Below are 12,409 nucleotides of genomic sequence, written 5' to 3'. Positions count from 1 at the left end.
TCTACAGATATAAAGAAATTATTTGATGAAAAAATTAATTTCGAATTTTGCTAATTTGGTAATAGGGGGCGTGTTTTGAGATTTTTCTGCCAGTTGGCTGAAAAGAGTGGAAATATCAATGTCTGTCTAATTTGTCGATTATCAAAAAATTTCCGTGGTCAACTACCAGTTTACTTTTCACCATTTACTTGCCCGACTGTCCGGAATATCATATCAAAATTTCAGATTCACAACCCCACGCAGTATTTGATGCGTCGCGGTCAAACATTGACAATTGAACTGCTAAAAGGCTTACAAAATCAATGGTGGTCTTGCCTCCAAAAAAGGTTCAACACTGATATATTTCTACTGCATGCGCTTACGAATTCTAGCTGAGTACACCCTGAGACATCTAGCGGCAAAGTAAGACACTGATAGATCTATCGAAACCAGCCGTACTGAATCAGCGGGAATCCCCGCTGAAGTATCTCACTGGACTATAACTCTGGTCTATTTTTAATGTTAGATTTATCAGGATACACAACATTTTGGGTGTTGTTAACCTCTATATTTTAAAAAATTCAACCTCTTCAACTGTTTATGCAAATACGAGGCTTGCTCATGCCATTGTACAACATTGCTTTTCCTTCATTGAAATCGCTGATCTTTACGAGGGAGTTGCGCGAGATTGATAACCAGACGATCGATACTTGGCCTCGTTTCGGCGAATCGTGAACAATGGTGTCTCGTTTATCGCCAGGCTGTTTCTAGTATATGGTAAAGGACGACACTTGTACATTTGTTTGGAAAATCGATGTTGGTAAGTATAACAGTGATTAGATGAAGATTTAGGTCATTAAGATAGATAATCTGTCAGATTTAGCAGCCGGGCAGCTGACCGCCGGCGAGCGGTGTCTGCCTCTGTCTAGTCTAGGTTCTAGGAGCTCCAGATCTCACAAATGAAATAAAGCATGGCCTAGGTATGCTCTGTCAGGATATAGGTCGATGTTGCTGTCTATATCAGGCCTAAGCTAGTAGTCAGCGCTAGGTCTGTGATGTAGGCTTACTGACTCCCACCGTGACAGCGAAATCTAGAGAGTTAATGAGTCACTCTAACTTGCATAGGCCTACTATGTTTTATCAGAAAATTAGAGTCTGTTGTTCTGTTATTGGGTCAATTGACTGGGATTGTCAAAAAAACCTGGAACCTGCTTTAGCATACATACATGCATTACCACATGTACAGTCTAGCTCAACACTTACTTCATACGATCATGGAAGTACTGCGTATAAAACGTCCTTGATACGACGATATCCCGAAAACTAATGCACCAAATTGAATGCTGTTTTTAGCAAATTGGCAGGTATTTTGTTTTCTAAGCATACACTATGGGAGGAATAAGTTTGCAAAAGCTTTTTATTATGTAATCGACCATTCGAAAAACCCTTACAAAACACGAAACTCAAACATCTCCCCCCTCCCATGCCCCCCCCCGCGGTCTTACGGCCACACATTTGTTACCCCGACTATGGAAAGGAAGGAAGGCCCACTCATAGATGGAGAGCAAGCAGGATCCCCCCCTCCCTCCACACTTGGTGGCAAAGATCTGTCGGTTTTTCATACCGAAATGGCTTCCAGGTGGACCGTGACTTCTCCTAACAGGATCATTGAAAAATCAATAAACAGCAATGAACATTGTACTAGAACGAGGTGTGTAACCACAGGCCTGCCTAGAATTCATAAGCCACGTCCTTACTGCCTTGCCGGTGTAACATCTGTGGTTGTTCCCCATGTGTCAGTGTTTCCAAACAATAGGCAGCTAGAGAGACCATGACTTTTCAATAGGGGGGATACACAGAAAAACTCGTCAATCTATTTTTGAGCGTTCCCAAACAATGAGGGGAAACACTCAAAAACAGAAACACTCAAAAACATTACACCGGTACTGGTGAAAATCGTAACAAGTTGCGCCGCATGGTAGCAAGCAGTGGTGTCATTCCCAGGTGAATCCCACGCCCACGTTTCTCCTTTAAGAGAGATGGCCTCTTTCATCCACAGACAGATACAAACATGGCGTCGCGTCCGTTAGAATTCCACCCAATAAAAACGTGCGAGACATGTGGGAAGAATGATCTGATGACACAAGAGGCCCTGCGGCAGCACGTGACCGACAAGGAGGACAATTACCATCAAGGTCCTGACTCCTATCCCATCGTCTGCGCCTGCGGAAGGAGATTTATGACGGCAGAGGAAATTACCACGCATGGTGGAGAGTGTCCTCTCAAAATGGTAAGGCCGCATCTAAAAAAATGATCTTTTGTTTTTGTTTACCCCGAGGCAATTATTCGCCACCCGAGTAACTTATTGGGAGTACCCGTGGTGACATCTATGAGTAGAGCGCACAAATAGCTTGAATTGCCCAGTCCTACCCTACATACATTGGGGCATTTGCCCCTCCCCTCATTTTAGGAGTCTCATTCCGATGAACCCCTGAACCCGATCTGTAATACAAACTCAAGTACACACTGATTTCAGACTGCAACGAAGATCTCACCAAAACTGAATGCAACAGTAGAATTTCCTAGACATGTCCAAAACCACCTCACAACACTTGCGGAAATCGTTAGTAGTGATCAGCATTTAGTCTGTTGCCACACGAGGAGGCTCATGGAGGCGGATAGGTGCCGGTGCGTTTTCCTCCTGGTCACCTTAATCCTACAACCAAGTTTCCCTGACTGCGTCCGGAGTGTTATGTAACGAGCTCCCCTTTACTTTTCCAGGATATGCACTTACAAGGACATTCCGCCAGTGAGCCGGCAAGAAACAATGTTGGACACGAGTATTTGAGAAGGGTACGTAGTTCCAACGTATTCGGCAATCTCCTACCCTCGTCATCGGTAACGGTTCCTAAGTCTACTTGCACCGTGTACTAGCCTACATTTAGTCTCTTCCGGTTTTGGAGGCAAATGAAGCGCTGTCATCTCATTGGGTAATTGCGTAGTCGGCTCACGGCGCTGTCGATTCGAATGACTTGTTATACACCAATACTTCGTCCCCAAAAGGAACGAAGTGCGAGGTGCCTATTGCGAAAATGATTGGTTGACGAAACAATGGCCTGATTGGTTGGCTGGCCTTGTGACGTCAAACTATTTTTGCCCCGAGGGGTTTTCCTGTTTTTCATCATGGCTTAAGCTTAAATGCGTTTTTGCTGGAAGTCCTGGCTTCTTTCGAGGTAGCGCAAAGGCTCGGTGTACAGCGCAGCGGATCGAGGCAGCCAATCTGATTGGCTGTTTCGAATGTCAATATTTGAACATGTACGCCCATCTTTCTTTGACATGACAATAAATAATTAAATAAGTTCCTTAGAGGCGCTTTGGTACAGACTTGTCCGTGGAAAGAGCTATATGAAACGGCCGTTATCATTCTTCGCATCCCGTGTTTCAGAGTTTGAATGACTACTTCGAACAACATGTCAAACTCGACCAAAACGAAATGAGACATGCGAAGCAGGTTGCCAAGGAGATTAGTGAACACCTCCTGGACTACCTGAAGACCAGGTTTGAATTTAAGAAGATGAATCTGGGGGAAATCGAACCCGTGGGTGAGTAGGCTAAACAATGCCCCTGCGCATACGAGTCTAGGGAACATCTCACCTCAGCTGCAATAATAAAGATCTTACAGAACAAACCTGAAAGCTGCTGTACTAGCCGATGAAACCGTTCTAACAGAGTTGGATCGGCTCACGACCAACATCACCTCTACAGGCCTTGGTCTCATGTGCTCCATCACCTTTTCAGGTAGTTCATTCGACGGCCTAAAAGTGGCACCAGCAGATGAATTTGACATGATCATCCCCATCAAGCTGTATGCTTTTGACTGGGAACTCATTGACGGGAGGAAAGCTGTGGTCGACGGGAGAAGGCTCAAAAATGCCCAAGGCTTCTGGCTCATCAAGAAAAAAACAACAACGCGAGAAACAACAATGGATCCGTATTTGGTCCACAGAGAAGATGGCGACTACATTGCCCCTGGCAACGTCATCCGGGACCTTCAGAGAAAAATCCACAAAATCATACGCAAGTTCAAACATCCCGAAGGCGTTGAGAAAGTTAAGGCAGGCGTGAAAGGTCCGTCTTTGTACGTGCAAGTCGAATACACCAGCACGCTCCGTAGCGCAATGACGAAATTTGACCTTGACTTTGTGCTAGAGGTCAGGGTCGGCGACGCACCTGACATCCCCAAACTGGTTGCTAAGCGACACCCGTCCATCACACAGCAAGGTTTCCTTGGAGATAACCCAATGGCGTTGCTGTGGCAGGAGTCAAGCGCGATTAAGGAATCGTTGAGGATTCGGGAGATTCGGGAAGAAGGTCCATTTGACTGTCGCAAGAAGTGCTGGAAGCTTGTCAAGGCCTTAGCGATGAAAAACAAGCACCTTGGCAGCTTGTGCACATATTTCTACAAGACACTGTTCCTCCATCTCCTTGATGCGATACCCAACGACGCTGACTGGTATGAGGCGAGATTGGCCGATAGGTTTCTGGACGTGTTCAAAAAGATGGAGAAAGTCCTACACCGGAAGTGGATGCCTTTGTACTTCACACGTGATGTCAACATGCTGTTGCCTAGATACGATGAGATGCAGGTGGAGAATGTCTACTATTACGTCCGCAAAATGAACGCGGAGGGTTCCCACTTGCAGCTGTTTTACGGAGGGCCGTCTTCAACCGAGAAAAAGAAGGAGAAAGTTTTCACGGTTTATTCCAGGCAGCGAAAGCAAAAGGCGCAAGATGGCGGTGCTGCAGCACGTCCCAAGACAACCAATCCGAAGTCGCGTAAACGTAAATCAGCCCCAGCAAAGAAGGGGTCAGCGAAGCCTGCCTCAACAAAGCAGGCCAAGAGCAAACCAAAGGCAACGGTCGTGAACCTTGATAGTGTGGACCTTTCCGGCTTTGGAGAGCCCGTCTACGAATATACGGATGACTTTGAAGACTACGGCGTTGCCTATGATGAATATGATGACTATGCTGACGAATTTTTCTAACCAGAGGTCACAGACTTACAATTCGTAGCCAGGTCTCCACGGGGTTAGTTCAAGTACTGTACTTCATCTGTGTCCCACTTTACTTATAACTTCAGTCCTGTGGCGGAGATGAAGCGGCTTGTCGTTTCGAGGTCGTGCTGTGTTCGTCATAGTTTTCCCCCGACAGTGGTGTCTGCGGGCCAGAATTTTTGTCGTAAATCCTTGTGCAGAGGTGCGGTCTTGTGGCTGCACAGCTGTCTGGCCGAGTGCTGTGCAAACACATCGTACTTTTTGCAGATTTCCAGTTAGGGAAGGATCTTGGTTTTGCGACTTGTGTTTCAGCTTTCAAAGACACGGAGGGGAAACGCCCAGAAACGGCCGGGAACAAAAAGTATCATATCGCGTTTATTACGAAAATATTAGTGCATTCCAAGGTCGGAAATCCTGTAGTACATCGAACATTATGAATACAGGTTGTTTTGCTAATACATTTAGTTAGAAATTCTTTATTATTTGTGAGATGGAGAAACGTCCCTCAATTTTGTTTATGTTCTACGCAAACAGCTGAAATCATGTTGCAGTAGATTCTACATGTATTTGAGTCGTAATTATTTGTACAACTTCTATGTACAAAACTTCGCCGTTATTTTGAATAAATGGTGCCTGTATCTTAAAACTTGTTAGTTGCAGTCAACTTTGCGCTCCGGCGTACACTTGCAAAGGCGTCCATGTGTGGATCTATGATGCGGGTCACCAACCAGGGGCCCCATTTCAAACTACATGTATCACAAAACCCTCGGTACCGCCTCGGGATTTGATCGGCATTTTCGGTCTCCCAGAGCGGTCTTGATTAAACAACCAAGGACCTCCAGCTCGGTAACAATTTCTCAAATCAAAAGTGATAAAAGCTGGATAGACGCGGCGTAGATTGAGGTGACCTACCTGCCTATCTGACGACTGATAGTGAATAAGCGGTAACGCCAGTTCATATGCATTCATGTATGGTGCGTACAGTGTTTGTGTACATGTTGATGATGGATGCTGTTCTCATAACAGGCAGACACACCAGCTCGGTTTTGTGAGGTGTTCTGCACACCGTACCCGGCAGGACTATTTTCTCATCCTTTGAACTCGTGGGCCTTACAACCTTAGGGTTGACCTAGGGAAGCCTGAACATTGGTGCAAGAAGTCGCCCGGACTCATGATCAGTCGCTAGCCCAGGTCAATCGACGAAACATTCCCCTGCAGCTTACCTCTCCACGCAACACTTTCGGCAATCGGCATTCAGTCCTAACCATATCCTATTATTTCTTATAGGTGACCCGCCCACTGGAACATGATTTCACGGAAGACGGCAAAGCAGAAACGTTCACGCGGCAAGGGCAGTGTCGGGGCTCCCTATTCAACTGAACCAATCAAAAGAGGCCACGGCCATAGCAGTTTCGGGTCTCCCCGTTCAGGGGAACCAATCATAAGATGCCACGTGTGTGGTCAGAGCAGTTTCAAGACTCCCCATTCGCTTCAGCAACATTTGAAAAGCAAGTCTGACAGATTCCACAAGGAGAATCGACCCTATCCAAAGAAATGTCGAAGATGCGGTGAACGCTTTTTGACCAGAGACGGAATGATGTTACATGGCGTCACATGTCTACAAACTCCGGTAAGTGGTTGTCATTCCGCCCAAGCTCCAGTCTCTTGCCATTTCATCGTCAACTCAAAGCCTCGTAATTCCCATGACACTGCGAAAGACTGTCCAGCAAAGCCTGAGCGTGTCAGACACGAGCTAAAAGATGTAATAGGTAACTGAAAATGTCTTGGGAAGAAAGAAGGAGAAGTGGTCTGCAATTCCGAACAAAACGCTTGAGCGACTGCCACCTTGTACATTTTGGTGTGCATTCTCAGTGCAGAAAAACTCTCGATGTGGTAGCCGATCAACATTTGCTCGGAGTTGCGCTACAGAGTAGTGTTTCTCTTTCTAACTTTTCCCAACATTTTCAGTAGCCTACACATTTTCCCATCCGTCTAGATTGCTTAGGCCACGCGAGACATTCTTTAGAGATTCCCATTTTCGTTTCAAGACAGTGTAAACATGCAGACAGTAGTTAGATTGGAGTTCCAACTGCCAATAAACAAGTAACATCTCTCATTTCCAGTTTCAGAAGGATATCACAGTTGATTCCGCCAGGCCTGAGGCCGCTGACAGTAAAACTATTGGACGAGGACACCTTCAAGAGGTAGGCAAGGCTGGACCATTACCGTTGTGTGTAGATGCACAAATACTAACGATACCATGTGTAAAGACTAAAGACAGGAGTCGACTGGGTTTGATTAAGATACACAAAGTCATCGGTATGAGTCGCTTCTCGTATATCTCTCAGTGCATGAGCTCGAGTCACGGTTTTACGTGGTATTTTTTGTTTTTCCAGAGCCTGGAACGATACTTTAGGAACCACGTTGAGATCGACTCTTCAGAAATGGAGGAGGCAAAGTCCGTTGCCTGGGAAATTGCCAAACATTTTCGGGAAGACCTTAAGAAACGATCGCAGTTGGATTTCATGGACATCATTCCCGTTGGTAGGTGTCATGGTTCAATCAGTACCTCATTCATCGAGGGTGTTCCTCGGTGCGATGGAGGATTTTCCTTTTCCCGAGTTCATCTCGCTAACTGACAAAAAGAAAGTTAACAATCCCACTATTAAAAAAATGGCACGGCAAGCAAAAAACCCTTAAACACGGAAGGGAAATGTTGCCATCCGCTTGAACGCTTCAGTATCGTCTACTTGAAATCGAGTGATTTGGATTCAAATCCTGCCTTGAACTATTTTTTTAGAGCTCATCGTTTTAGGATCTGTTTGCGGTATCACTACGCGTGTGCAGAGCCATGCGCTTGGTGCGCAACTTTGAAAAAGGTGTTATGGTGTTCAAATTGCCGCAGGTAGTCTGTCCGAATCTCTATCACTTGACGGGCGAACCTGAAACCCCATAAAATGTTGCACAGTAAGGGAGCTCTCTTATCGAATTTGAACCTGCGTCAAGTTGGCCCTCTCGGACGTGGAAGAAGGCACCTGTTAGCACGTAGATTGGTAAATATCCAACCTGTATCTATTTGCAGGTAGTTCGTTCGATGGTCTAAAGGTGGCGCCCCCTAACGAATTCGACATGATTATTCCCATCAAAATGGACATACGTAACTGGGAGGTTGTAGACGGAAGGAATGCAGTGCTTGGCGGGGTTTCCATGGACGCACCTGGGTTCTATCTGGTACGGAAGGTCACGAGTAGGACATTCCCGAAACGTGTGCTCGATTCACGCAAGCGCAAGGAACTCGAACGTGAAAAGAACCACCTCGATTGGCTAGATCAACATTTTGTCAAAAAAGAAGACAACCGGGACTACTTTAAGCCTGGGTATCTGCTCCGTGATCTGCAGAAAATTGTCCATAGGTCCATTCGTAGTCTGAAAAAGGTTAGTCCAGAGAAGGCTAAGATCAAGAAGGTAAGTGGGGGTGTAAACGGGCCTGCCATGAAGCTGACGGTCGTGTTCATACCGACCACGGGAAAGAACCTGAAAGAATTCACCTTGGATTTCGTCCTTGAAGTCAGAGTGGGCGGTACTAAATTGGTTGCTAAGCGACACCCTTCAATCACGCAAGATGATTTCCTTCACGACGATCCCATGACGTTGCTTTGGCAGGAATCGTGGGCGGAACCGGAATCGATTAAGATTCGCGAGATCTCGGACGAGGAGCATGGGACGTGTCGTAAAAAGTGCTGGCGCCTGTTCAAAGGGCTTTGCTTGAGAAATAGACACCTCAGTAGTCTCTGTAGTTATTTCTATAAGACACTCTTCCTTAACTTTTTGGAAGAGAGGCAAGATTTGGAGGACTGGGCCGCCGATAAGTTAGTCGATCGATTCTTAGATGCATTTTCGTACATGGAGGAAGTACTAGAGCGAAAATGGTTGCCTGTGTTTTTCTTGCGTAACCATGGTGACGTCAACATGCTGTTGCCAAGGTACAAAGAAATGATGGTGGAAAACATCTACTATTTCGTCCGGAAAATGAATGCGGATAGCTCGCACATGCAGCTGCTTCACCTCAGCCAATCAAACATCAGTAAATCAGAACAGCCAAAGTCAAAGGTTAAGATCCCACGGAAGGCCAGGTCAAGGTCATTTGTGCAAAATCCTGCGCGGGCATCTGGTTCTCTAGGTTATTTAGGAAGGAAGGGTCCTGCCAGACGATACTTTGAGGAATCTGATTCTGACGAGGATTCTGACCTTGACCTTGACCGACATTTTAAGTTCAGGAGGTTGCAGCTACACGAGAATCGGCCCTCTTCTTCTTCGTCTTCTTTTTGACAACAGATACACAACCAGTTGATAAGAATATTCCTGTAAAGGGGTGCGAGATCAGATGACAATAGAAGACAATATTTTAGATATGAATTTATTGCTGTTTAAGTTACCGGTACATGTATCTTTCTGGTCACCCCCCCCCCCCCGCAGCAACCGCTCTCGGCGTTCCGTAGTGTAGCTTTAGTGACGGGGCGAAACCCCGGGGTCGAACACACCCATAACCACACAACTACACAGGAAATTCCTCGAAACAGAGTAGATGGTTGGGCCGGGACGTCCTTTAACCTGCTGAGCATGATACAACAAGTCGGGCCGTTTTCAAGGCATACATGAATGTACGATATCTGTTTTCTATGTATAATCCTGTGGTTCGGGTGAATGAAAATAGGCAATGCTGTAGAGCGGTTATAAAGCACGCAAATCTGCAAATATTTCACTGGTAAATATCCTGAAATATCCTCAGAGTCATAATAGTGTATTGGAAATTTCAAATAAATGTCAGCTTTTTGTACTCTATAAAGTACTCTATTTACTCTTTTTGTACTCTATTTACAGTGAATACCATAGTTTTCAATCTGATAACCTTCATGATATTGACAGTGACTCTGACATATCACTTTCACACAGGAAAACAGTCCATGACTAATTTCAAGTAAAGGTGGCGTTGTTGTTGCCTCCTTTGCCTCGGTCTGGATTTGGCGTTGTTATGGCAACAATGCAGTCCGCGAGATACAAGATGGCCGTCAAAACGGCGAACACCTGTAAAGCAAGATTTGGAATTTAGGTCTCTCGGACTCGCGTTTTCGGCAAACAGCATATCATTCTGACCATTCCTGTTTATCTGTCACGATTCCCGTCCAAGATGGTTCATATTTTACCACTGAGACGTCATGTGATTCAAATTCTGTGTTTGAACAATAACAGATCGACTGTAGTAGGTCGGGATAGATGACTACCCGATCGTGGCGCTGATTACCCGGGGTCGATTCGAATACGCAAAGGACCGAGATTTACTCTAAACATGTTTTCATACAACCCCCAGTAAAACCACCATGCACTAGCTTAACATTTCGATGGTGTCTTCCCAGACTCCAACCTCCAGCTTTATCTAACATCAAATCAATTAACAATGTAAACAAAACGACATCAGCATGCTGTGATAAGCACAATAAACATGTGTTTTTACAACTGGGCTCAGATACACGAGTCATGTAGTGTATGTCGTTCCCACTATAGTCGGTAGTACCTACCGCTGCCGCTATGAGGCGTTCGTTCCAGATGGTGTGCTCCAGAGGCCAATGACCACAGTAAATGCACAGCAGGACGAAGGATACGACATTCATCAAGCAGGCTATGATGCTGCATGCGCAATCCTACGAAAAATGAATAACATGTAAATGTAACGACAGTCTTGACGGGCTATGCATGTGATAACTATTCTTAGCTGGCAGCAACGTGGTGATTTAAAGGGACGACATTAGCAGGAAGACGCAAAACAGTATGTGACGAGGATCCGGATGCAGAGGCAGTTTACTGTTCAAGATTACCTCGGCAGCAATAACCGATGTCGATGCTTGGAGTGCTTACCACGTTGATCCAATTTGCAAACCCGCAGCACTTCCTGTAGCCCCGGAACAGGAAGACGAAAAACAGTATGATGGTTACGACGAGCCAGATACAGGCAGTGGCCAGAGCGAAATTGAGGCCGTGGAAGTAGCCGTTGTCGATGATTCCCCAGGGGACCCATCTCCGCAGGAGATGCTTGAGATAGACGTCGGTACGTCCAGTGGCTACCAGGATTATGGCGCCGATGTTGAGAAACTAAAAACGTAAACAAAAGCGACGTAAGCATTGGTGGACAATATCTAGACCTATCACTACTAAGAGTGTATGTTTCCTGATGAGACCCAACTTCGGAGGATATTGAGATATATTCAGTAAGAGAGCACGTTCAGCAGATGTGTACATAATTACGACAACTATGTCACATTTGATCAACACTGGCTGACCTGTTGTAAGCGCGGTTAGAGTATTTTGAACTTTACAACGATACTCACAATTTCTAAGATCTTGAGAATTCCCCTTGGGAGAAGAAACCGCCTATCCACGCGATCCATGCACTTGCCACAACTTTCACCAGCCATCTTGGATACCAATTATCGAAATATTTCCCGGAGTAGTCCCAATTTTACGCAGTTGCCAATGCGAAAGTTAGTAATATCCTCTGAATTACAGCTAGTGATTGGTTCCTCGGTGATACCAGCGCCGGGCAAACTCAAAAGGACGTCTTCTGATTGGTTCTTTGTTGACCGTAGCCCAGAGGATGTCGAATTCTCGTCAACAGATTGAACAAAATAAACATATATTTCAATGTGTCCTTCTCCAATTTGGAAAACTAGCAACTACAAATACTGAATGTGGATAAAACTACATTCCGTACGAATCCGCTGTTTTTTTCGTAGCAACTACACCGGGAGCCTATTTTGTTGCTTCAAATCCATCGTCTATTTTCAAAATATTTCCTTTTTGTTCTAAAGAGCTTTTAAAGCCTCTCTCAACATATCGAAAGGTGGTTCATGTGTGAGAATAGTCAAGAAATATCGTGAGTGTCTGTTGGACGGAATATCCGTTGTTATTCAAAACCATTTGGAACCAGCCCTCTAACAAGCATCACCATCCGTCAAATTGCTCCAAGTTCACATGCCTGCGGAGTCGCACTCCACGAACATTAAAACGAAACAACAACAAGTGGCATCTCTGTTGCTGCAGACCATTGCATTGTGTGAGACTGTCGCCCTTGGAGCTATCGGACGTACCAGGCGAGTCTACACAGTATATAGGCCTAAACATCACCTGTGTAAAACTTTGTTCGATTTTTGGTTAAATTTCCATTTCTAAGTGGAGTGGAGGACCCTTCGAATATTTGTCTTGGGCGAGACTGAAGAGGTCTACTGGCATAGTTTGGGAAACTCTCACATGCACTGTCTCGACTCGGTTGGGCGCCCCCAGCACCCCACCTGGTGCTGTTTTGACAAACTATTATGCCTACA

General features: G+C 45.5%; 2 protein-coding genes and 1 long non-coding RNA gene across 3 annotated transcripts; 2 read left to right on the top strand and 1 right to left on the bottom strand.

The window, feature by feature from the left end:
* Positions 1-697: 697 nt before the first annotated feature.
* Positions 698-5,655, top strand: LOC135498916 (mitochondrial dynamics protein MID51-like). The gene is made up of 5 exons (XM_064789434.1): positions 698-799; positions 2,039-2,269; positions 2,761-2,832; positions 3,425-3,581; positions 3,778-5,655. The coding sequence occupies exons 1-5, from the start codon at positions 794-796 to the stop codon at positions 5,022-5,024; spliced, it is 1,713 nt and encodes a 570-aa protein (XP_064645504.1). The 5' UTR covers positions 698-793; the 3' UTR covers positions 5,025-5,655.
* Positions 5,656-6,121: 466 nt separating this feature from the next.
* On the top strand, positions 6,122-9,587 carry LOC135498915 (cyclic GMP-AMP synthase-like receptor). Its single transcript, XM_064789433.1, has 5 exons — positions 6,122-6,224; positions 6,321-6,663; positions 7,157-7,237; positions 7,430-7,581; positions 8,120-9,587. The coding sequence occupies exons 2-5, from the start codon at positions 6,340-6,342 to the stop codon at positions 9,360-9,362; spliced, it is 1,800 nt and encodes a 599-aa protein (XP_064645503.1). The 5' UTR covers positions 6,122-6,224; positions 6,321-6,339; the 3' UTR covers positions 9,363-9,587.
* Positions 9,588-9,816: 229 nt separating this feature from the next.
* Positions 9,817-11,903, bottom strand: LOC135498917 (uncharacterized). The gene is made up of 3 exons (XR_010449178.1): positions 10,947-11,903; positions 10,610-10,732; positions 9,817-10,118 (listed from the first exon to the last, which is right to left on the bottom strand). It is a non-coding gene; the product is annotated as an uncharacterized LOC135498917 (long non-coding RNA).
* Positions 11,904-12,409: the final 506 nt, after the last annotated feature.

The sequence above is a fragment of the Lineus longissimus genome, chromosome 14 (genome assembly GCF_910592395.1).
Source record: "Lineus longissimus chromosome 14, tnLinLong1.2, whole genome shotgun sequence".
Classification (NCBI taxonomy): domain Eukaryota; kingdom Metazoa; phylum Nemertea; class Pilidiophora; order Heteronemertea; family Lineidae; genus Lineus; species Lineus longissimus.
The sequence above is the reverse complement of the archived record's forward strand: the minus strand, read 5'-3'. Positions and strand labels throughout refer to the sequence as shown.

Excerpts from the sequence above, each read along its gene's own strand:
- LOC135498916 (XM_064789434.1), top strand. Across the intron at positions 2,833-3,424 it reads GACACGAGTATTTGAGAAGG|AGTTTGAATGACTACTTCGA; the intron begins GTACGTAGTTCC and ends CCCGTGTTTCAG. Across the intron at positions 3,582-3,777 it reads GGGGGAAATCGAACCCGTGG|GTAGTTCATTCGACGGCCTA; the intron begins GTGAGTAGGCTA and ends TCACCTTTTCAG.
- LOC135498915 (XM_064789433.1), top strand. The coding sequence starts at position 6,340 with ATGATTTCACGGAAGACGGCAAAGCAGAAACGTTCACGCGGCAAGGGC. Across the intron at positions 6,664-7,156 it reads TCACATGTCTACAAACTCCG|TTTCAGAAGGATATCACAGT; the intron begins GTAAGTGGTTGT and ends TCTCATTTCCAG. Across the intron at positions 7,582-8,119 it reads GACATCATTCCCGTTGGTAG|TTCGTTCGATGGTCTAAAGG; the intron begins GTGTCATGGTTC and ends ATTTGCAGGTAG.